The sequence below is a fragment of the Poecilia reticulata genome, chromosome 6 (assembly GCF_904066995.2).
Source record: "Poecilia reticulata chromosome 6, P_reticulata-male-v2, whole genome shotgun sequence".
Lineage (NCBI taxonomy): Eukaryota > Metazoa > Chordata > Actinopteri > Cyprinodontiformes > Poeciliidae > Poecilia > Poecilia reticulata.
The window spans coordinates 1,129,096-1,154,012 of record NC_088835.1 but is presented as its reverse complement, the minus strand read 5'-3'; the positions used below and the strand labels follow the sequence as shown (position 1 = coordinate 1,154,012).

At 38.3% G+C, this 24,917-nt stretch overlaps 1 protein-coding gene across 1 annotated transcript in view; it reads right to left on the bottom strand.

Moving 5' to 3' along the window:
• Positions 1–24,917, bottom strand: part of asz1 (ankyrin repeat, SAM and basic leucine zipper domain containing 1) — a 43,571-nt gene that overhangs the window by 6,527 nt on the left and 12,127 nt on the right. Inside the window, exons 4-10 of the mRNA XM_008410652.2 lie at positions 21,125–21,236; positions 9,494–9,605; positions 9,235–9,369; positions 8,984–9,105; positions 4,154–4,226; positions 3,855–3,911; positions 3,587–3,696 (exon numbers count right to left, since the gene is read on the bottom strand). Coding sequence (XP_008408874.1) covers positions 3,587–3,696; positions 3,855–3,911; positions 4,154–4,226; positions 8,984–9,105; positions 9,235–9,369; positions 9,494–9,605; positions 21,125–21,236 — 721 coding nt within the window. The remainder of the gene's footprint in view (positions 1–3,586; positions 3,697–3,854; positions 3,912–4,153; positions 4,227–8,983; positions 9,106–9,234; positions 9,370–9,493; positions 9,606–21,124; positions 21,237–24,917) is intronic.

Below are 24,917 nucleotides of genomic sequence, written 5' to 3'. Positions count from 1 at the left end.
TGCAGCTTTTAGAGGTGTCTCTGCTTCAACATACCTGAGCCAAGTAATGAGGTCAATAGCACAATAGTGAACCTGAGTTCAATAGCAAGACTTCTTCACTGCTTACTGAGGAGATATGGAGGAAACACCTGCTTTCATCAGGAGCTGGGGGCAGGATCATAGGGAACAGGAGGCAATCAAAATATTGTGTTTTGATTAGTGTGTGTTTTGATTTGTGTACGTGTGCGTGCAGACGCACACAAATCAGTAGTAGCTGAACAGATTGCTGTTTTCTGGCCAATCACCGATTCTTAAAACCTCTTCCTTGCGCAAAACTTTTTAGTGAAAAACATGAGTTTTTTTGAGGCATTGCCATGTTTTAACTAAGCAGAGTTATGTTCAGAATTCCAATTTGTGCGATTTTATGGTGAATGGAAACTCACTCCATGGAGAAAGTGACAGACTTTCTCTTCAGGTGGTCAACGTGGTGGAGAACTTGAGTTTAACACCTCTGGGGTTTTAAGTTATTTTTATATATTTCAAGACAAATAAAAATATGGCCAAAGCGAACTTGAAATGTTACAAAAGAAGACGTATTCTTGACCGAACTATTTACTATGAACTAATAGCAACTTTCAGTCTCAGTTGCTGTAGCTTCCTTACTCATTTCAGCTACCCATCAGCCCTCACCTCACACATCATTAGAGTGCTGTTTAAACCATTAGAGCCTGGCTCTGTTAGTCTACGGACATGGGACAGAGAGGTGCAGTGCCACCATGGTGAAATGCTCATTGGTGGGGATGGATGACTTCCAGTGGAGGAAAACAGATGGGTAGCTTTGGGGAGACGAGCCTAGATTAATGTGCAGGATGGTGTAAGGCCGGGGTCTGCAACCTGCGGTTCCGGAGGCACAAATGGCACTTTGGACTTCCAACAATGGCTCCTAATAACTTTGACTAAAAGTTGTGAAGAGCAAGCTAGTATTTTAAATCTAAAAATCTTAGCAGCTTTACAGTTTTTTCTTTAGTAATTAAAGTACATTTCCTAGATCAGTGGTTCTTAACCTGGGTTCGATCGAACCCCAGGGGTTCGATGAGTCGGTCTCAGGGGTTCGGCGGAGCCTCTGCCGCGGAGGTAAAGACACAGTTGTGTAAAGTCGTGATGACGCACCGCTTTGCCATCACTTGCAGCAGAGGATCACGTTACATTGCTTAGCCAATCAGAGCTGCGGAGGAGCACTGACTGAAGGAGTTCCACTCTTTTTACCAAATTCTATAGTCTAAATCTGCTCCTTAGTCGCATCTTTTCGGGGTTGCTACTGCCTCTAGTGGCGTGGGGGTGGTAACACAGCTAATATAATTACATTACTAAATCAGAATACCACAAAGTACGTTGTGTGTCTGGAGGGGGTGGGGGAGAGGAGGAATAAGAAGAAAGGTTCGGTAAATGCGCATATGAAACTGGGGGGTTCGGTACCTCAAAAAAGGTTAAGAACCACTGTCCTAGATAAAATGATAAAGTAACAGTAGCACATTTTAAATCTTTTTCTCTCTAGTTTAGAAACTCAGACAAAAAAATCTCTTTATATATATATAAGTTGACAGGAAATGTAAAAGTATTACTGTGTAATTGTATGTTACGGGAAAAGATCTGCAGTGAAATGCTATTTAAACCCACAACTAGTCTAAAAACAACAAATTTACACTTCTGTTTAATCCAAATTAAGTCAGTGGCTCCATCAGGCCCCCAAGGGCTTCAGGGGCCCCATAAACAGACCACAGATACATAAATGTAACTATTGTTTATTGAGATTATCAATGCTGTTAAATTTTATTCAATTGTTTAGGCATACATAAATTAAATGATTTTAAATTGTTTAACATTTAAATACAATATTTTAAGGAGCTGGCAAGTTTACTTTGTAAAACTTCAAAGAACAATATTCATAGTTACATTGTTTGTTACCACAGCAACAATCTGATGCTATGAGTTTCATCTTTGAATTTACAAATACAAATTAGTAAACTGCGATTATAACTTATTGCTTTTTAGGCTGGCCAATTAAACTACTCCCTTCTCCCATATTTCACTAAATCTAACACAGAACCTGTTAGAGGTGCTGATATTTTAGCAACAAAAGGGGCCCCTAAATCAAATTCTGCTCAAGGCCTCATACAGCCTCGGACCGGCACTGCATGATGAGATAATCTGCTGCACTATGCTGAGATGCGCAACAAACGGGAGATTTAATTCAATGCTGCTAATGTAGCTTTAGTAGCTCTTTCATTTCATGTCTGTTGAGTTTTTAATAAGCGTCACAGAGACTATTCCGGTTGGTCGAGTTTATGGGACGAGTTTCTCAGATCTCCGTATGGCCGAGCGTATTAACTCTAAGTAGACAACGCATTTGATATGGTTTGATGCATAGTGTGCCCGGAAAAATAATACTAAAGATAATACTAAAATAATATAAAATCAGTGTGATGCGTGACTCCGAGGAGAGCACGAAAGCTCCTCACCGGGCTGAACCTGCATGATAGTGGTTAGCGCTGCTTGTTATCCACAAATGCTCTGGCTAACCGGGACCACAGACATAAACTTTACAGGGAAGACAGACACAGAGCCACATGCTGGGCAGCGCGTTGAGATGTAAACGCCGCATATAATTGTTCATTCATAAAGATAAATCATTCTCACTGTTCCACAACGCGACCGCTGAATTCCTGCAGTTCACATTGAGCTGTGCAACCAGAGCTAACGCTGCGGGTTTTAAACTCTTACCTAGAGTTCCCCAAAGGATCATAATTCCTCACAGTAAATTGATGTAAACATCCATACAGGTCAGCCTGTGTCCAGTTTGAGTGAAAGGAGGCGCGCTCGCCGCTGAAGTAAAGCAGCAGCAGCGCACGAGGCAAAGCGCAGAGGCGCCAGCTGTGTGATTGGTCCGCGCGCTGCCGGGTTTAAATGCATAAACTATAAACTTATCCATTATAAACCTATCATTTGGGAATAAATATGCTCTGCTAGTGAAATGCTAAGAGCAAAAGAGACGCTTGCAGCCCAGCTTTAAAAAAAAAAAAAAAAAAAAACAACAAAAAAAACGATCTTTATTTTTATTTATTTTCCTAGAAACGTAAACAAACAACGCTTAGCCTGGCGGCAGGGCTACTAAAGCATGGCGGGCCGCCAAGTTTATAATATACTGGGGGAAACCCTGGATATATATATATCTGCATGAGAAGGAATTTTCTGGAAAGACCATCTCTTCTAACCCCAAAAAAGCAGGGAAGCTATATGTAAGATAAATAAAAGTAGTACACAAGTGCTTGCAGCCAACATGCTATAAAAATAACAGTAAAACACTTGATTATTTTATAAAAGGATATCACATTAAATTTGATTCAAGGCTTTAAGTAAAAAAAATAATCTTATAACAATTCTATAAATTCAGTATGCCCACCAGACTTCTCTAACTATGTAGTCATATTGTTGTATTACATGGAACTAAGTATTTTAGAATATAGTGCAAGTATTCCAGAAGTGATGCAGAGAACAATTGTTTTGAAACTATAATAAACTTTTTAATCATTTATTGCCCATATCCTACCCATTGTCTCCAGTTCCCAGTTGGATCTTGTCTAGGTCTACTTTGTCCAGGTGCATCTGCTGCACAGCGCTCAACACCTTCTGCTGGTCCACTGGGTTGGTGATGCCAATCTGACAAAAGGCAAAAAACAAAAACAAAAAAACCAAAAAAAATGTAAAGATGTCTTCTAGTGGATTCCGTACACTTTAAACGCAACTAAAAAGTTAAAAAAAAAAATTTTTAAGTTTAAACTTGTGCACAAAGCCTTGTTCCTTATGTTATCCTCCACCTTTTCAAAGTCTTCCTTCTCCATGGTCAGGAGGTAGCTCCAGGTGATGTCGTTTTCCTGTGCTCATGTGTTATCAGAAAAAGGCAGAAATAAGTGAATTTACCAAATCCAACTTCTACAGCTGTTTCTGTAGCAGATGTATTTCATGCATTTTCCTAAAGCTGCAAAAAGCTACTTACACCTATTGAGGTCTAAAGTTTAATAAGTAAAAATCTACTTCTGAATTTTTGCTTGTACTGATGCAGAAATTTTGTGTGTCACACCCCAAGTTAAATCTCGTCCCAGTGTGTAGTACTTACAGCCATGATGTCAGTGAGGTACCCCAGATTAAGGCCATGCAGGAGAAGTTCAAGTTCATCAAGCTTTGTTGCACTGAGTAGCACAGAAAAAGATCTAGGCTCATAAACAACTGGCTTACAAAATCAAAATGTTTTGGAAATAATGTTGAAAGTTGTGATTTGTTTTATTTAAAAGAACAGGCAGTAAATGGGGAGGGAGATATTGCAAATGTTATTAATTGGATTTTATTTTGGGTACAAGATCATCCAAACAACACTCTTCAGAGTTTAAGAAGACTCAAAGTCAGACACTTTCAGTCTCAGGGAGGCGTTCAAAAACTAAGTGAGATGATGCCTAAAAGTTGGACAAATATCAGGAAACTTTAATTTATATTGAGCCTTTCCTGCAGTATTTTCAGGTTGCTGCAACAAGATAGAGCAGTTTTGGTTTGTCAAGTTCACCATAAAAAATGCCATCCACCACAGAAGTCAATGCATAAGAATCTTAGGTAGCATTCTGAATGACTTGTAACAAACTTCAGCAGGTGCCTGGAGGGCAGAACATGTTACAGCAAGCCACTCAGGCCTTCCAACTCTGCTGGTCATGAAACATGCAGGATTTAGAAATGTTGGCAGCCAGAAATCTCAGTGTTAACACAAGTGTCTGGACTCTTTGATGAACACAGAGAGACTGATGTTTATACAGTTGAAACCAGATATTTACAAGAAATACAAAAGACACATTTTTTTAAAAGTCTGAAGTTAAATCAGGCCAAACTTCTCTTGTTTTAGGTCAACTAAATGCAAGAAACATTAACAAGAACATTTTAAGAATTTTTTTTGTACCTTTTTAGAACTTTACATTAGAGGTGTGCCAATCAATCGGCCACCGATCATAATCGGCCGATTTCCGTGAAAAAGTGTATGATCGGTTATCGCCGATCACGGTCTCTTGTTGCCGATCACACAAACCGATCACCTGCATCTCATTTCGCAGCCTACCTGTGCAGCTGGTCTCCTCTTTCCTTCACACTGCGCAAATGCGCAGCAACAAATCCTAAGCGATGTGGAACTATAACGCACTGAGTGAATGGGGAAGTTTGTGTGTTGTGGCGGAAAATTGAAGCACGTCAAAATGCATCAACACGACGAATCTAATATAGCATAAAAACAATGCCATACTTGACGGAGTTTGGCTACATCGAGGCTCACTGCAGTAAAAAAGACATATGGAGGATCAGATAGCAGGTAAAGCAGCGCACAGCTACAAACACTCACCCGGATTAGCATGACGGTCAGAAAGCTAAACAAATAACCCGCAAAATTATTTAAGTCTTCGAGCTGCGATGTAAGACGCTGGTTCTGCTCTCGCTGTTGAACCGCTGCTACGCGCTACAGGTAGTAATATTTCACAGACGGAGCGCCGCTTCTGCTCCACCTGGTAGTGACTCTCACACCGAACCTCTGTTTAAAGCTGCAGCATCTAACTTAAAAAAATACATTTTACATACGTATTAAAACTTTCGCTGTCCTAACATGAGACAGATAATCTCTGAAAAAATAATCAATCTCCTCCCAGTTCTGCATAATTACTCCGCTCAGTCAGAAACAGCCAATCAGAACTAGCAGTAATCAGCTAGCCGCCATGCTATCAGGAAGTTTTCATTCAGTAACTCTGGATTGTTTATTGTAATGGAACCTGTATTTGCTTTTGAATGTTAAGTTTTATACTTTAATTTTTTTTGGCAATGTTGAGAGGTTTTATTTTGGCTCTTTGCATTATTTAGCCTCTTCAGAGCCTTCATATGTTATCAGTCTGTTAAAGATAGTATTATCAATAGCAGTACAATTTGCACAATGCCTGTTTTGTTTTGTTTTCTTCTTGGAAAAAGTTATTAAAAACAAGTTTTTGTCTAAATTACCGTGAATTCATGGTTTCTTTTTTCCACATAATGTAACCGGTAGTGTTTATGATTAAAAAAATAATAATAATTATGTGATCGGTATCGGTGATCGGCCCTCATGGGTGATCGGAATCGGTATCGGCAGGAAAAAACCTGATCGGCACATCTCTACTTTACATGCATTTGTTCAGTATCAGGGATAACTGTCTTTTAAACTGTATGCCATGGGTCAAACCTTTTGGATTTTCTTCCACAAACTTCTCACAGTAGTGTGCTGGAGTTCTCGCTCATTCCTTCTATCGAAACTATAACTGTCAGGATAACTGTCAGGTTTGAGGCAGGCCTGTCAGGTCCGCCTCACCGCCTATAAGTTATAGGACTTCTAAAAGTCCTATAACTCCTACATAGGACTGAGGTCAGGGCTTTGTGATTGTCAAACCAAAACACTTACTTTGTTGTCTTTGTAACCACTTTGGCTGGGGTTATTGTTCATTTGGAACACCAACTTGTACCCAAGCTTTTACTTCCTGGCTGATGTCTTTAGATGTTGCTTCAATATTTCTACATATTGTTCTTTCCTCATAATGAAGTGTGGTACCTCCAAGTCTGAAGTCTGGTTCCCAAGGATGAACCAGATTTGTCCAGCTCCACAATTCTCTTCCTAATATCTTGGCTGATCTACAGGTGTAACTCCAATTAACTCAAAATGTGTTATTTGACCTATCTATTGTAGAAGGAAACCAAAATTGTTTGACCAACATCATACAGTTTAAAAGATAGTTATCCCTAATACAAAATGTAACATCTGAATTCGAAGTATGAAAAAAAAGATCTTTTAAAACGTCTTGCTACATTTCTTGTAATTTAGCAAATATAAATTATGTTGGTAATTCTATCTGATCAGAGAAATCAGATAGGTTTCCTATGACTTAAGTTCAGTCAGTGAGAAAACAAATGGCTGCTACAACTGATAGCATTGAACACTATCAAAAAAAGATTCTAAAGACAGTTTAAAATGTGCGCTCAAAATCATCTAAAGATGTAAAACCCTGTTTTCCAGCAATACCATGTTGCTCAACATCTGCCCTTAATTTTAATAGCAAATGGTTATTGGTAAAGGCTAGAAAAAAATATTTTAGTACAGCAAGTTGGTCAAGATTTGTCACTAATTATGATCTGTAAAATATCTCAGTTAAATTTAATGTCTTTTTTTATGTTTGTCCTCGACATGAGTGGAAGACTGTTAGCTAAAACGCTAACAGACTGGAATGCCACATGCCAAACAAGGTTAAATATAATGCAGAGTTTCTGGCAGCAGAGCCTGACTGGACTAAACAACCATGGAGGAGATTTATTATTGTTTATGTCTGGTGGTACAATGGATCAACAACACCTGCCACACATGCAGCTTCACACCAAAACTCCAACAGGAGGCGGTGTGGAGAGAAAGGAGTTTTACCCTGACAGAAGTTTGGAGAACTGATGTAGAGAAACGCTGTTTGAAATGTAAGACTGGGAACTAGGAAGAAGGAAGAAAGTTTGACTGGATTTGTTGTGTTTTCTATGACATTATCTTGTATACTTAAATGTGTACAACCCAAACTCTACAGTAGTTTAGCATTAGCTAGTTGAAAAAAACACCCCAGAAAACAATGAATACCAAAATGTACAAGTAGCAACAGAAATGTGAGATATACAGTGTAAAATGTCTTAATAAATACAACTGAGGTGATTAGCTTCATGATGAAAGTTTAAGATGTGTCCTTGTTCCAACACCTGCTTCAAATGATTTAATTATCAAAAAGATTTGTTATTTTGATGGTGATATTCAGAACAGTTAAAGCTGCAGCAAGTATGTTATATATATATATATCCATGTTTTCACCTCTCGCATGGATATAGCAGTATCTTGGCTGTGCCTAGAACTGCACATTTCTCAGACATCTCAGTCCAGAAATGTGCAGTTCTAGGCACAGCCAAGATACTGCGCAGAACCCTCAAGCTCCCAGGCCTCTGGTAGAGGACCCGAGCTCAGAGGATGAAACAGACCACCCGCGGAGGGTGAGAAGGGAATTTTTTATTTTTTTTTTATATATATATATATATATATATATATATATTTTTTTTTACATATTTGCTTAAACTGTCACTATGTCCCAATAGCATAGTCAGAGAGAAACTGTGGAAAAATTGAGCTCCTCTGCCTTCTCTGTGGTTCTACTGCCATCTGCATAAATGCACTGCTCCCAGTCAGAAACAACCAATCAGAGCCAGGAGGAGGGTCTTAGCATCATCAATCATCTCTGTGTACGGTAAGCTCAATGTGTTCATGGTGCAGAAACAACTTACAACAACATTTAATTTCCCTTTGGGATCAATAAAGTATTTCTGAAGTTTAATTTGGATTACAGTTACAGAAATGCTAACTAGTCTGAGCATTCATAAGAGGTGATTGATAGCGCTACGGTCCTCTTCCTCTGATTGGTTGTTTCTGACCATGAGCAGTGCAGGATCGCAGGGAGGAAGCAGAAGAGCTTGATTTTTTTCACAGATTTGCTTCAAATTAAACTGACACAACACAGTGACAGTTTTAGCAAATATGTAAAATCATTTTATTTATAAAAGTGACATTAAGCTGCTTTGATCCACGATTTCCTGACTCCTTTCTTTATCACTGTATCTCCATCAGTCGGGAGGCTTTAAGCACCTCAGCCACACAAAATACACATCTAGTGCATCGAGAACATTAAAAGTCTATCCAAAAGAGAAAATGCATTCAATTATTCTACATTATCATGCATTCAGAATTTTCAAGCATGATCTTGCATCCAAACAGTCATTTTCAATTACCATAAGGCACACATTTATATTAAAATATTGATAGCACTTTTACCAGGTACACTAAATTCTAATAGCAAATGACATGGCCTTCAGCCACAGATCTTACCTTTCCACAGAAGATAGAACATCAGAGTTTGTCTTAAAAAGCTTAGCTAGTGTCTCTTCCATAGAAGAAGAGCAGGCTGGGACGGCAGAGAGTTTGGAAGATGAAGCTAAAATCCGGGCTATCTGTGGAAAGACAAATTAAACATATAATCAGACTACAGAGCATTGGCAAACAATAGGCATGAACATTTCAAATCCAAGATTTGAACAATTTAAATATTCAGTCCAAAATGTAAGAAGTGCTGACATTACCTGAGCGTGCCTGAACATCTCAGCTAGATCAGCAGGGCTTTTGCCAGTCTTTGTCCTTATGGTTTTGTCAGCTCCCAGCTGAAGGAGCTTTAACACAGCCTGTTCCTTGCCATACTGAACTGCTATGGACAAGGCCTTGCAGAACACACCAGCATCAATCAGAGTTAAAACAATTTAACTTTGCATTGCTTAACTACAGGTTAAGCAGTGCACAGGTTTTCAGTGAAAATCTGTCATGAAAGGGATAAAAGTAACATACTGTGTATCCTTTACTGTCCTGGACGTTGATTTCTGCCCCATGGGACACCAGTAGGTTTATCACCTTACAGAGGCCATCTCTGGCTGCCAACATCAGGCATGTCATTTGAGACCTTAAAAAAAAAAAAAAAGACAAAAGACATGTTGGAAAGTAAAGGAGGAAAATGGGGAGGGACGGAGTTGGGAACAGGAAGCTAATTTAGTAGAAGACAAGGGTGAAAGAAGACAAAAAGTGTCATGTGACGTGAAAACCATTTTCATCTGTTAAATCCCACGGTACCAACAGAAGTTTAAAAGAAAAATGTTTGAAATGAAATCGGTGCAGGGAAACCACAAGAGGGCAGCACATACAACATAACGAAGAGTGATCAAGTCCAGCTCCTGTTGGTGTTGAAAAACTGCAATCCCTCGGAATATTTAGACAATTTTTCTGTAATGTTAATGTACAGTTTCACAGCTAAAAGTATTTTCATTAAAAACCACCTGGACAAAACATTTACAATCATATGTTTCAGCTCACGTTACCGAGGAGCTCTTTAAAATGTTCAACAACACCTAGGCCATAATTTTAGAGTTTTTTAAAACTTGGTTCCAGGAATTACATGCAGCAAATTTAAATGCAATTTTTTCCTAATTCTTTTCAGATCTTAGGTACAAACAACAAGAGGACATTGTGGGACCTTAGCTCTGAACCATCATAGTTTTTCTCAGGAATTTTAAGTCCCAAGATATGAAGGTAGGCATCTCAAAATAACCTTAAAACCCTCATCTTAAAACTTGGAAGGAATCTAAGCTATAAAGAGCTATATGCCTTGACTGGAAGCATCTATGTAAATCACATCATCATAATTCATGACAGACAGGAATGTAACAGAAACAAGGTTTATTCTGGACTCAAAACACAACAGGACATCATTCTAAAGAGAAAACAGTTTTTGTTGCAGCTTTTTCATACCAAAATTTGTTAGTTGCAAAAGAAAGAGAACATTATCAAGAAAATGAAAATATTTGTACTGACAGACTAGGTCAGGGGTGTCAATCTCCAGTCCTCAAGGGCCGCTGTCCTGCAGTTTTTAGATGTGCCACTGGTACACACTGGAATCAAATGGCTTAATTGCCTCCTTCTTGTGTAGATAAGTTCTCCAGAGCCTTGCTAATGACCTAATTATTCTATTCAGGTGTTTTGCAGCAGAGGCACATCTAAAAGTTGCAGGGCAGTGGCCCTCCAGGACTGGAGTTTGACACCTGTGGACTAGGTGATCGATGGAAGGTCATGCAACTGACCCCTGAGGGACAACATTAGCTACAGTGAGTGAACTGGAAGTGAATCTGTCTGTACACACTGTACTCAGAGAAGGAGAATTGTGAGTATTAGTTGATTATAAAATTGTCGATGTGAGAAAACCAACCTACTGCATCAAATCTCAACTCCACAAAAATTCCACCGACTCCCATTCCGATCAGAGCGATAACTAGACACTGCTACTGGAGTGGCACCACAAAGGTAAGTCTTTTTTGTTAAAGAACATTTCTGAGTTTTGTAACCTGTGGCAAACAGCAAAGAATCATTTATCAGTCACAATCACAATTCTGGTAAGAGAACAGAGAAAAAACAAAATTATCAGGACAAAAACATCAGGTTGTCAAAGCAGAAGTGGAAGAATGAAAGGACTAGAATTAAACATAACATAATTAAACACTGCAACTAAGGTCATATTTTCAATAAGGCTTGTCTCTGTTATTGGCATATTACCTTGTGGAACATGTTTATTGTTTTTGGAACTCAAAACCAGAACTTAGACTGCCATTGAATCACAAAATTCAGCAGTGTGTTGATTTTTAATGGACTTTGAAAACAATATTTTGGCCCATGCAAATAAATTTGCTCAACAATAAGACACCAACTATCAATCTATTTTTAGACAGGATGGTTAGATGCTGAATGGAGGCTTACTGCACTCTAGCTTAAAGATGAGTTGTACGTAGGGATGCACCAATAAATCGGCCCTGATTTTCTGAATTTTGGGATTTGGGATTGCCAATCGGCAATCGGCCGACGCTTAATGAGAAACCAATCTTACGTGTCTCCACAAAGGTCTGAAAATCAGCCACTGTCCCTCTTTATTCTGCTGTGAGAAGTTTGACTGACAGGCCTGGCCACCAGATCACATCTGCATGTGCGCAGTTAAGAACAGCCCTCCCAATGTTGCCAACTTAGCGACTTTCTCTGTATATTTAGCAACTTAGACAAAAGAGCAGAATCAGTATTTTAGGCTTTTTAAACATTGGTGAACAGTCAAAAAATTGAAATTGGTGCACTCTTACTTCTACTAGGTCTGCAAAAGTTAAGGCCAACTCATTTATCACAAAGCTGTCCAGCTGCTGCTGTCACGTTTCTCTAGAGCTCTTTGTAGATGTTATCTATCCATTCATCAACTTCTAAAAGCTCATAACTCAATCAGATGTTGCACGATCTGTTGTATAATTACAGGTACAAAGGTAGTGTATACCACTTTACACTGTATGAGATGTTTTCATGGCACGAGTTAATGACATGGGGGGAATCATGTTGAAGTTATTCAGTGATACCTTTCAGACAATGATGTGTGATTCTGCCATCACTGCAGATCTTTATCTATCGTTATCTGCAAATGACAATTCATAAAAAATAGTAGAACTAGATTTACATGAAACGTTTTCTGAAAGTAACTTCTGAGAGTTCAGAAACACAGCGATCAGGTAGCCTATAAATTATAACACCACCATCCTTACAGTTTTAATGTTATGTGTAGAGACTTTACTTTCTATGGTCTGTTGTATACTATAAACTTGGACTTTGTTTTGATGTTATTCTGCTTTACCAACTGAATTTCTCTGCTGTGAGATACAAAACATCCAGAATGTCTTCACAGCACTTCAATGTTTTCAAATGTTATCATACAGTCTTTTTCCAAATTATATTAAATTGATCTTTATCCTCAAATTCAACACACAAATACCTCATTTTGATGGCATGAAAAATAATTGTGAGTGTTCTTTAAATGTATTAAAAATATAAAACCAAAATGACAATTCATCAAAAATAGTAGAACTAGATTTACAGATATGACTTAAATCCAATAAATGAAAAGCAGAGCAATGATTAATGCATTATGACTTAAAGTTACCAAAAGTAATATGTTAGTTAAGCCAATTAAGTGGTTCCATATGCACATATCTACACGCTTTCTAGTATTTTACCATCACCTTTTTTTCGCTAGAACAAAAGCTGCATATAAATAACCTTTGCTACGATACACTTTTATCTTATCAGCTCAAACAACTTGGTGGGAGAGAAAAAACATCAATCCTGAGAGGTGGGAAAGTTTGGGCCAATAAATCACTTTATGCCTACAGAGTTGTTTGTGTCTCTCAAAGGAAGCTGCCTAACTAAATGAAAAGAAATTTATATGGGCTGTTCATAATTTGCATGAACACAAACCATGACAGCTCAGATTCTTTAACACTACAAGATTTCTCTTTCCATCTTTTTAATTATGTTTTATGTAAAAGTAATTTAATTTTTTTAAGTGAGCAGAGAGTCATGTACGCTTAGGGAAAACAGACCAAAAGGCTTTATTTGCCAGATAGATCTAAACTAATGCTGTCTTGATCCAATATGCATACATATTTCTGAATTTCACCAATGAATGATATTTTAAATATATAGTTTCAAAGAGGTTTAAATTTCAGAATAACAGGGCTTTTCATATTTGCATTAAGATAAGATTTGGATATAAATAAATGCCTTTTCTGAGAGAAAAATAAGTTTTCTCTGCTCTAGGAAAGCCAAAAAGATGATTACTAATAAATACTACCTGCTGTTTCTTCAAACCATGTCACTTCCTACAGAAATTTATGTAAAAATTAATAAGTCAATCCTAGACTGCCTATATTAATTTCTTCTCATTAGTAGAGTTGCTGTTTTTAAAAACAGACGGATGTTTCTGGAAGGTCGTTTTAGACATAGGTCATGTTTGGCAGACAGATGTAAATCTTAAAAGCATTCGAGGGTCATTGAAGACATGATAGTAAAACAGAGTTAAGTCCTCGGATGACAGATTCCAAGAAACCAGTTAATGTTCTATGTGAACTCAAACAACTGCAACAACGCCGATGGCATGCATAACATTTTTATTAACATTGTTCATTGCCACTATCTCTTTGACCTCTGCGAACAAAACAAATGGTGTTATATTTCTTTGTCCGTGTTCTTCGGTATTCGATCATTTCAAGGCTGTCCACTTCGGTCACTTTTATGTTTTAGCTTGTCCTTCAGGCTGTGAATTCTGTCAGGTTTCCAAACATTTAGCTAATCAATAGACTGACATTTCAGCGTAAACACTGCTTATCCAACGCCGCTCATCCAATCAGGATATCAGTAACTAAGATTTCCAGGAACATGACTCACTATACATGAAAAAAGGCTGCCCTAAACTTTCTTCAGGTCCATCAGAAATGATGGATTATGCTGTAAAAATCTTGTTTATTATCTGGGCTCTTAATAAAAGGTATTTTTGTCAAGAGTACATGACTAATTCTAAAAGTGGTTCAGTGAGAACTGTGATTAGCATGAAACGTTTTCTGAAAGTAACTTCTGAGAGTTCAGAAACACAGCGATCAGGTAGCCTATAGATTATAACACCACCATCCTTACAGTTTTAATGTTATGTGTAGAGACTTTACTTTCTATGGTCTATTGTATTGTATAAACTTGGACTTTGTTTTGATGTTATTCTGCTTTACCAACTGAATTTCTCTGCTGTGAGATACAAAACATCCAGAATGTCTTCACAGCACTTCAATGTTTTCAAATGTTATGATACAGTCTTTTTCCAAATTATATTAAATTGATCTTTATCCTCAAAATTCAACACACAAATACCTCATGGCATGAAAAATAATTTTGAGTGTTCTTTAAATGTATTAAAAATATAAAACCAAAAAATCCCATTACAAAATAAGTACAGTCTAAAATAAAGATAAAAATTGAGCTTTTTCCACTGATCACCAGTGAGATGTTTCTACAACTTAAATTGTATGCACATGAGATAAGTTAATTCATTTTGATTGGACTGGATTTGGAAAGGTACACATCTATATATATAAAATCCCACAGTTAACAGGGGAAGTCAGAGGTCAAACCCCAAGCATGAAATAAAGGAATTGTCTGTAGATCTCTGAGATAGGATTGTCTCGAGAAACAAATAATGGGATGGGTCCGGAAATATTTCTGGTGCTTAAAGGTCCCACTGAACTCAATGGCCTCAATCACTGGCTTATGGAAGAAGTTTGGAACCAGCATGATTCTTGATTCATGATTCTAGCATTGGCCAGATGTCTAAACTGAGCGTTATGGGGAGCAGGGTCTTAGTCAAGGAGATGACCAACAACCCGGTGGACACTGTCAGAGCTCCAGCATTCTCCTGTGGAGAAAGGAGAACCTTCCAGTAGGACAACCATCTCTGCAGCAATCCACCAATCAGGTCTGGATGGTAGAGTGGCCAGACGAAAGCCTCTCCTTAATAAAAGGAGCAAGGTAGCCCATCTGGAGTTTCTCATGGTCTTAAGCAACTCAGACCACAAGAAACAAGATTCTCTGATCTGATGAGTCACAGATTAAACTCTTGTGTGAATGCCAAGCATCATGTTTGGAAAAAAGCAAGCGTGGCTCATCATCAGGCCAATGCAGTGAAGTATGGTGGTGGTGCCGTCATTCTATGATGATGTTTTGCAGCAGTAGGAAATGGCAGACTAGTCAGGATAGAGAAAAATGTGAATGCACCAATGTCCAGAGACATCCTGAATGAAAACCTGCATCCTGACCTCTGACTGGGGAGACGATTCATTTCTTAGCAGGACAACAACAGTTGTCCAACAACAACATGGTCAAGATCGTTGAGGAATGGCTTCAGAATCCAGATTCCAGAATTAAACCTGATTGAACATCTGTGGAGAGATCTGAAAATGGCTGCACAGATGTCTCCATTCAACCAGATGTAGGTGGAGAAGAACTGCAAAGAATGGAACAAACTGCCAAATGACAGCTTGTGGCAGCATATTGAAAAAGACTTGAGACTTGAATTTTCACCTTAGGTGGATCAACAAAGTATCAAGCAAAGGTTGTAAATGCTTAAGTAAATGTGATTTCTTGGTTTTCAATTTAGGACTGAACATTGTGCTCAGGTGTATCTGATTTCTATTTATCCTTAGATACCTCTGCAACCTGGTTTGAATCTGAAAAACGTCACAATCGGGGGCGGATCTACTGGGGTGGCAGTTGCCACCCCAAATGAGAGCCTTGCCACCCCTGTTGCCACCCAAGCTGGCGACTATGAATTCAATAAATAGTTATGGGAAATCGGACATTAAGCGCATGAATCTCTTTTTTCCCCGACAGCATTGAATGCAACACAATGTAACCTGACACCTACTGCTGAGGAGCGGGAAGTGCGAGAGAAGGACAGAGCGCGAGGCAGCATCATTAATATAGATGGATATAAATTACTGGACTGGACATTACGTGACTTATTGTGCGCCACACATGCGCCATTGCTGTCCATTGAGTCAACATTATGGGTGGTCAGGAAATTACCAGAGTCACGCAAAGAATCTGAAAAATGGACGCAATATTTAGCGGTTAATTCAATCCTATGAATTAGATAACAAGGGCTTCAGATTTAACAGGTGAGGAAAATGTTTTAACTTAAAGAAAACATTGAACAAGTGAGCAGTGGGTCAGTTATGCTAGCCTAACTGTTGCTAGCCTTCTATTGATTTTGATAAGCTTAACATGTGCTGCGCAATTCGGTGTGTTTTGGTTCCGTTAGCGCTAAAAGTCGGCTTAAAAGTGTTTAAAGGTTTAAATGTTTTAAAAGTTTTTTAAAAGTTTAAAAGTTTTAAAAGTTGTGTTTAAAACTTCCGTTAGCACTAAAAGTCGCCCACCAAGTCATCAGTAGAGCAGGTGTTTAAATCCGCTAATCAACCACCGCTGTGCTCAGGTGAAAATATATTAATAATGACAATATAGACATCAAGCCTGATGGCATAATGCAACAGACTGAATGTTCTGTTTTGGTGTTTTTGCTGCTTTTTTGTGTGGGAAATGTTTGTTTTTTTGGTGTTGTTTCCCCTGATCGGTAATCTCTGCTCCATCTGCTCGTTGAGCTGTTGTCTGTCGGTTGCCATGGCAACGGGTCCATGTAAAGTCGACACACAGAGCGAGAAAAGGCAGAATAGAAGTTGTGTTTGGTTCTTTACCTGTTTATCAGCTTTATTGTACCTTTATTGTGGCGCACTGTCTGCAGCCGCTGCAATTCATAAACGTTAAACAAGCGACAAAAACTGAACTAATCATCGAACTACAGCTCCTACAGCATATTTAAAATAAAACGATTGACCAATATAAGAGAAATGTGCCCCTTCTTGGAACTAACAAACAAAATTATTTATGGAATTGTATCATGGAGAATTTATCAAACATCAGTTTTCTCCTCTTTATTTTAAGTCGTATTTAATAGATATATCTGATAACAAATGATGGCGCTAAGAATATTTTTGTGACAGATGTCTGCTCGTCCTGGATTGGGATAAAATGGTTTTCTGGACATATCAATGAATCAATGAATCACATAGTGATTCATTGATTCTGAGAACGAATATATTATAGTCTACTCCTCATTCTCTTTCAACAATCTAGGAAATTCAGCCTCTCTAACAATGAATTTACCCTTTAGACACAGATCTTTACAGATAAAATTTATCTTTTAATGAGTCTGATTTGAATTTAGATAAATGCAATTAGTTGGTTAATGATTCACCATTTATGATCATCCAGATCATTTTACTGCATCAGGAAATAAAAGGCCTCCGTCATAGTTGGTGTAGAGTTTGGCAGGTGGATGCTTCTCTGCGAACAAAATGATGCAATTTTCTTCACGTGTCTACATCAATGAGATCCAATTTTGGCATGTCTGATGAAGCTTGTAGAAGTCTTTATTTGTGTGCTGCTTCCTGTCTGAATCAGTAAGATAACACTGAGTCAAGTATAAGCCGTTAGGATGACTCTTTGTTGATATATTAACTGATTTTTCTCAAATAAACTGCCTACTACTTGGTTTCTGGGAGGCCACATAACAGCATCCATTATGTGACAGAAGTTTCATATTGCACTTTGTGCTGTGACGGCTGGGTCTTTCAAAAGTACAAAGCTGAAGTTCATAAAGCCCGTCTGACAAATGACTTCTGCCAGGTGCTGATCATCTTTTGATCAGCTGATTGAGTTTAATAGAGGTTTTCAATACATTTTTCACAATGTCTCTTCTGCTAGTTTTTTATTTTTGCATTTTGAAGCTCCGCTGTTAGTTATGATCCAGCGGTGTGAAACATGAACACCTGTAACTTTCCTTCAATCTTGTCCCTGCTCACACCTAGCACTCATGTCCATGGTATGCTATACATAGGTGTGAACACACTCAAGATGCACAGAGGACAGTTTTCTTCAGAGGTGACTGAAAACACTTGTGTTCACATCAGTTTAACTGTTTAAACTCAGTCCCTCTTGGAACACATGACGGATCATTGAAGGAATTCTGTAAGCTTAGCTGCTGTCACTTGATCTAAAAATAATTGAACAGCCAGGAATCGGTTAAAAAAAAAAATATGTTGGAGACAGTGGGGTGATTATTTTTAACTCCAGTCTTGACATGTTGGGTGGGTCTGTCAGTCAAACCTCTCTCAAAGCAGAAGATAACAGGATTAGAGGACAGTGGATGACTTTTAGACATTTGCCAAGATAGATAAGATCGGTGGATAAGATTGGCTTCACATGCAAGTATCGGCTGATCACCAATCTCTAAAATGAAGGAAATCGAGGTTGATTTATCAGTCATCTACCTTTCTTTAGGTAGATTTATCGTTGTTACAGAAACATCAGCTAATAGCCCACTCTCTGACATGGCTACACTCTGCCAGGTGCAACAGGTTGTCCTGATGCTACTCTGCTCACGAAGGGATCAACAACGACAGATGTCGATACCAGAGCTAAACAGAAACCCCCACTCAAATATTTCTGAATAACCGTAATGACGGCTTTGCTTACACCAACAAGTCATACTCTGTCTGTAAAAAACAAATGCCGTAAAGACGGATAGGAAAGAAAAAACCAAAAAAGATGAAGACATGAATGCAATGGACCCCACAGTGTGCGGCCGCATTTCTCAGCTTTGAAAAACAACAGTGTACTCAGGTTTACACTAAAGCAGGGGGATGAGCAGCTGGTGTTAATCACTAGTTTGAAATTCAGACGTAAAAGGAGGCGAGGAAGAGGAAGGGGTCTGCACGTCGTACCCACATAAACCTCATGCTATGCTTCATCTTGGGTTTGAGGGACTGCTAGCCCCGACGCTCACCTCCTCCTCTCTTCTGCAACCTTCTGTGGCTCATTACTTTGCTTCAAATATTTTGTCTGGAAAGGAACTAATCAATTTCCTAATGCTAGGGGGCGTCTATGTTCGTCATCAGGGGGTTTCAGGTGGCGTGAGTCCTGGTTGCAATGCTGCGCTGGCAGTGACAGAATAACAGAGGATAAGGGAGAGCTAAACAAGAAAGCCACTGGGGGCTGCAGCAACACTTTGTGACAGAGTAAAAATTCACACATGGTACTATTAAAAGTGTTTTAAAAACAGTCTGGCTTTATTTTCTAACACAAGATCTCTCTTTTTTTAGATCTTTCTTGAACCAGATACATCGTTTAAGATTGATTGAACACTCTAAATCCAACTTAAATATATTATTTAGTCATAGCAGAATAGAGAGGACAGTTTAGGATTAAGTTGCATTAGTTCTGGAAGGTATGCTCATGTGTTGATCTGTCAGATATTCAAGGTACTGAGCCTAAGATGCACCAGAACGAGAATAATAAAAAATACTTAATAGTTTCTCAATATGGATACAGGAGTTATGCATAACTTTGCCTTTAGTGGTTCACACATAGTAAAAGAATGTCTGCATGACAAAAAATTCTGCTGTTGCTTTTATCAAGAATTAATAGCCAGGTGTTGCTAATAAAACTCATTTGATTAACGAAGTGTGGATATCTTTAGTCAGAGTTTTAGGAATTTCCTGTATAGTTTATCGTGTTCTTTATGTTTTGGTACAATGAAAAAGAAGAGACATCAGCAACAATTTTAGAGAAACAACTTTTGCAGCTCAATCTGGATGAAGGCTTACACGATATATCGTGCAATATACACGACAAATTGGCATTAACATTGCTATCGGTCAATGTTAGTCATTTTTTAATATATCGCTATTGGTCCAATATATTAAAAACCAATGTTTATTTTCAACTTATTGTGGTTTGTATTTCTTGAGGGATTGGAGAGGAACGTTGGGTCATGTGACAGTGATGCAGAACTGGATTATGGGGTTTTTAACAGAAGCAATGAAGCAATATCAGTGATGTGGTATTTTATTAATGGTATTAAAAGGGTAGGGAAATATGTACGATAGAAATATTGATAAATACTGTTTATAGACTGACAGAAGTATTAATATCGGAAATGAAATGTTCATATCGGTGCATCCCTAATTAAACGGCAATTTCCAGATAACTTCAAATATGTACAATTAAAAAACACAGTGATCATTTGAGAATAATGGTTGGTGTAGCACCTCTTTTAGGTTTCACTTAATATGGTAAATTCCAAAATTCATAATATTAGAAGAAAATTACTGAACAAGTATGGCTGGTTTGGAAATCCTCACTTCTCTAAAAAAATATGGCAATATGACCTTGTTTTGAATGAGTAAAAACAAATGGATGGTTTTTTTCAAGTTTTGTCATGAGAACCTTATGCCAACTGTCAAGGTGTAATAAGTGCAGCACATAATAATAATAAATAATACTTGAAATACACATATTTACTTGTGATATTGATAACTATACTATCACAATTATGATATTAAAGTTTCATACTATTACAACTAGTGAAAGTGGTTAAAATATTCTGAGTGACATCAAACAGTCTGGCAGTCTTCTCTATGTCAGCTTATTTAATGCAGGCCAGTTGTGACTGACCCAAAAACTGAAAACCTTTTAGAAATATTCCCCGGCCTAAACACTCAGCCCAGCCAAAACTTTTAGCCTTTTGCATTTTCTCCATAATTTGTATGCCGTCACACATATATTGTATATTGTAGCATCAAGATCATGTATTTTGATTTTGTAATGACCTAGTTCCCTCTAATGAGCAAAAACATTAAAAGCCAGTTTGTAAAACATTCCTGCCCACTCTTTACACTCTGTGTTTGTGTGTCTGTCTGGGGACCCTCCTGTTCAAGCACATGCCATAACAGGACATGCCAAACAAAACACACTGATACAAACACACTGTATAGTGGTGCATAATGCTACCACATGGCAGCTAAACATCACAAGAACCATCAAAGGAAATCTGATCCAGCACCTCTTTTTTTTGGTCCTGTATGAGGTCTGAAGTGGCTTTATTTAAACTTCAAAAGGGTTACGACTGTACGTACCGTGTTGAAATTTGCCAAATATTTTGACATTTAAACAAATTTTACCCCTCACCTGTCCACCATGTTGGGATCGGCGGACCTGGACAGCAGAAGCTCGACGCAATGTGCTATTTTGTCTTCACTGCTAGAGGCAGTACAACTGGCCATAAGCACGGTCCAGCAATCTGTTGAGAAAAAAAAACATTTTAAATGAAATATATAAATTATAAATTTAATATATTAAGAAAAATAAACTAAGTCAAAAGCAAACTGGTGGCAAAAAAAGAAAATCCTGTCCATTGGCATCAATGGATTCAAGTTGGGCAATATTTATGAAATTATTGAAATAATGCTAAATCAGAGATTTGCAGTGATTTTTGAGGGTAAAACCAGAGCTAATGATTGTCCCAATGCTTAGAATAGATGTTACTAAACCAGCAATGGTCCAAGAAAGTCTTTTACACTTCAGGGTTTCCCTCAGTGTATTGTCAGTCTGGCAGGCTACCAGGTTTTACTTGCGCCCTGTGGAGCTAAGAATTGTTTGTTTATTTAGGTTTTCCTAATGTATGGCTTTTTTAAGATTTTTAGTTGGTGTGTACGTATTGTTAATAATATCTACCAATAACACGTAACTACCGAATGGTATTTTCAACTCTAAACATTTTTTAAGCCAAAAACACAGCGGGCAGCTTGATGACTGTCCCTAGAACTTCTACCACCGGCCTTAGCAAGTCTTCTGCTAAACCCTTTTCAGTTATTCTTTCTTGCGCAAAGATAGTCATTTCAGTTTTTCTTCGTTTAATTGAAACAAGCAAATGGAAAGTCAATAATGTAATGCAGACTTATATTTAAAGGCACAGAATGAATCAACCTCCTGGAGCAAGACAGGGTCCTCATTACAGAGTAAAGGAACTCAGAAACTAAAAGTTCTGTCTCTCATTCTGGATGAAATATCAGGTGTGATGTTATAAAGTAATAAAGTCCTTTTATCTAAAATGGGACCAGGCGTTTTAAAGGATTTATAGGCATGTGAATCAGAAGTAACTACATCTTTGTTCTTGATTTTCAGATGAACCGGCAGACAGTTAAGTGAATTCAGCACAACAAAAATGCTGTTTCTCCCGGAGGTACCTGTCAGCACCTCGACTGCTACATTTTAAATAACTTGTAGGTTTTTAACAACTTGTTAATACTTAATGCACTTATTAACATTAAAAATTCTGCATTACTTGTGAGCGCATGCATGTGAGCGCATGCTTTCATATTAGACATGAAAGCAACCTCTAAATATTAGCCATTCCAAGAGAAACGTGAGAACAAATATGCCATTCATCTTTTAAGGTCCTCCAGACAAGGCTGTTGCTCATATAGGAGACTTGTCTCATCAGTGTACATTCAGGTGATCTCGGTCTGGGCTGCAGTCATTGGCAGCAGGTTGAGGCAGATTCAACAGCAAGGAAACTGACAGATAATAGTCCTTTGCTGATGTTTAAATTGACTTTTGTTGAGAAGGACAATCTAGGGAGTCCCATGGTTTCACTTCAACCAAACAGAAGATTTGCTTCTAACTTAGTGTTGGTTGATGTCATTCAGGGAAGTGCATAGTCCGATGTCAGGGCTTTAGATGTCCTCATGGTAGGAGAAAGGACCAGCTATCCCACAAATTAGGATGTTCGAAATGTTCTTAGATTAATTTACAGCAGCTGACAAGGTTATTTACGAGTCAAACTCCGTCTTTATGTTTAAATCAGTGGAGGTTGTTAAGAAGACACGTGCAAACAACGCTACAACTTTCCCACACAAAGTTTCCAGTAGGGTACGAAGTATTTACCACAATGTTGGAGGCTTCCAGCAAGAGAAATGCCTGACACATACTGCACACATTGATCAGGGAATGGTGTGTATAACAGGTCAAACAGAAAATCCTACATGCAGGAAGCTTTGATCAGGAAGAGATTATTTTTACACCCATGCTCCAAATTTCACTAAAGCATTTACAGAAAGGTGATGAGATTTAAAAAATTGTGAACAATGAGTGTGTAATAAAACACCTTATAAAATGACAGGTGATAGTCCAGGAGTCAGACAAAATCTCACTGCAATAAAAGCCAATTCAGAAACAAAGGCCAAGTGTCCCAGGTTATTGGCAAATGCTCTAACTCTACAAATACATGAGTTTAAAACTAAAACTGTAAACAAACACTCAGCTAAGTTCACAAATGTATGTCCAATTAGATTTTAAATGAGTATAAATTTTCTTTACAAAATGCATTTTATTTAGATAAAAGGAAACGAGGAAAGGTTAACTGACTTCTGGGCAGTTCTTATCTTTCAATGATATGCAACAAGTCTGCCTTCAGTTTCTTCTAAATGCTGCTTCTAAATGTGGACTAGACTCCAGCACGTGAGCCTACATCTGTGTGTAGATTCCTGTGTCTTTGCCGCTGTGTATGTTTGGCTCTATATCTGTTTGTGAATGTATTTACATTTTGAGCGTGTTGGTGTAAACTAGTCTGCCTTGGTTGCGTCTGACTAGAGCTGGAGTAAATAAATCTGCAACCTGACAACTGGTGAGAAGGTAGGACGGCAGCGTGATGACCGTTATCAATCACACCCGCATTCCTGTAGCCAGCCTCACAGCTTGGACTAACGCCATGATGACGTCACCACGCGTCATTCTCTTGTTTAATTGTTTCCTTCACCTGTCTCAAAGTGCGACATGCGAAGACCATGTGAAATTAGTCACACGGTATAACTCTGTCTGTGTGACAGATTTTACTGGAGTGTGAACTCATTTATTTCACCTATCAATTTATCAGTGCATATTATTTGTTGAAGCTTATAACTTTACTCCAGAGGAAGTTGGTAGCTGTGTGAAGGTTCCCAGCTAAACACATTAAAGACACAAAGGAAGACACGGAATAGTGCAAATGGCATTTCATATTTTTGCCACTATTCTAACTGACAAGCATCAAACATTCTGACATCATAGATAGGCCAAATTTTTCTATGTGATAAAAAAGGTAATGTCCCTTTGAGACTAGCATTTCCTACTATTATCTATGGAGGGTGGCCCGACCCCTTAAGAAGATCACCACATATATTAATTGTCGGTGTTCACCGTTAATGTTATTGATCTTTCTTAGCCTTTCTAACGTTGTGAGCTATTTCTGTCATTACGTGGCTGCTTGTGTTCGTGATGCACGCATTGAACTGAGCGTGTGCGCCCCAAGCAACACAGCTTACTCGACTTGTGCGAACTCATTGCAAATTCTCAAAAGTGTCGGCGTCAAAATTGACAAAATCTGAATGAAAACATGTGGTTGTACTCTGTTACCGACGTTCATATGCAGATAGTCTGGTGCACTCGCATGCACCTGCAAGTGCACAGAGGCTTCTGCCAGCAGACACAGAGCGTGCAGAAAAGCAGTTGCGACAATATGCGAAGCATGTAAAGATATCTGCACTTTTACCATGCCGTGGTCGTAGCGGGACGCTCGGGAGGAGTGCGGCAAATGTCAGGAGACTGCAGGGAAGCGGGGTGTTGTCTCGTCAGTTTCAAAAAGCACATACAAATTTTGTTTTAATGGCAGCAGCTTTCTGTCTTGCATGTATCAGCAGGAGTAACTGTTATTTCTGTTATTAAAAGAAAGTAGAGGTGCACCGACTGGAGTTTTCTGGCTGATCACAGATATTTAAAAAGCCTGACTGATTTTGGCCCACACTGACTTGTTTTTGGATTAAATACAGACAAAAAGTTGCAAAGTTGACAACAGTAGGCCGACTATTGGGAAACTAGAGCCCTCTCAGTGGTAGAAAAGATTGGTGGATATAATCAGTTTCACCGTGTAAATATCGACCAATAA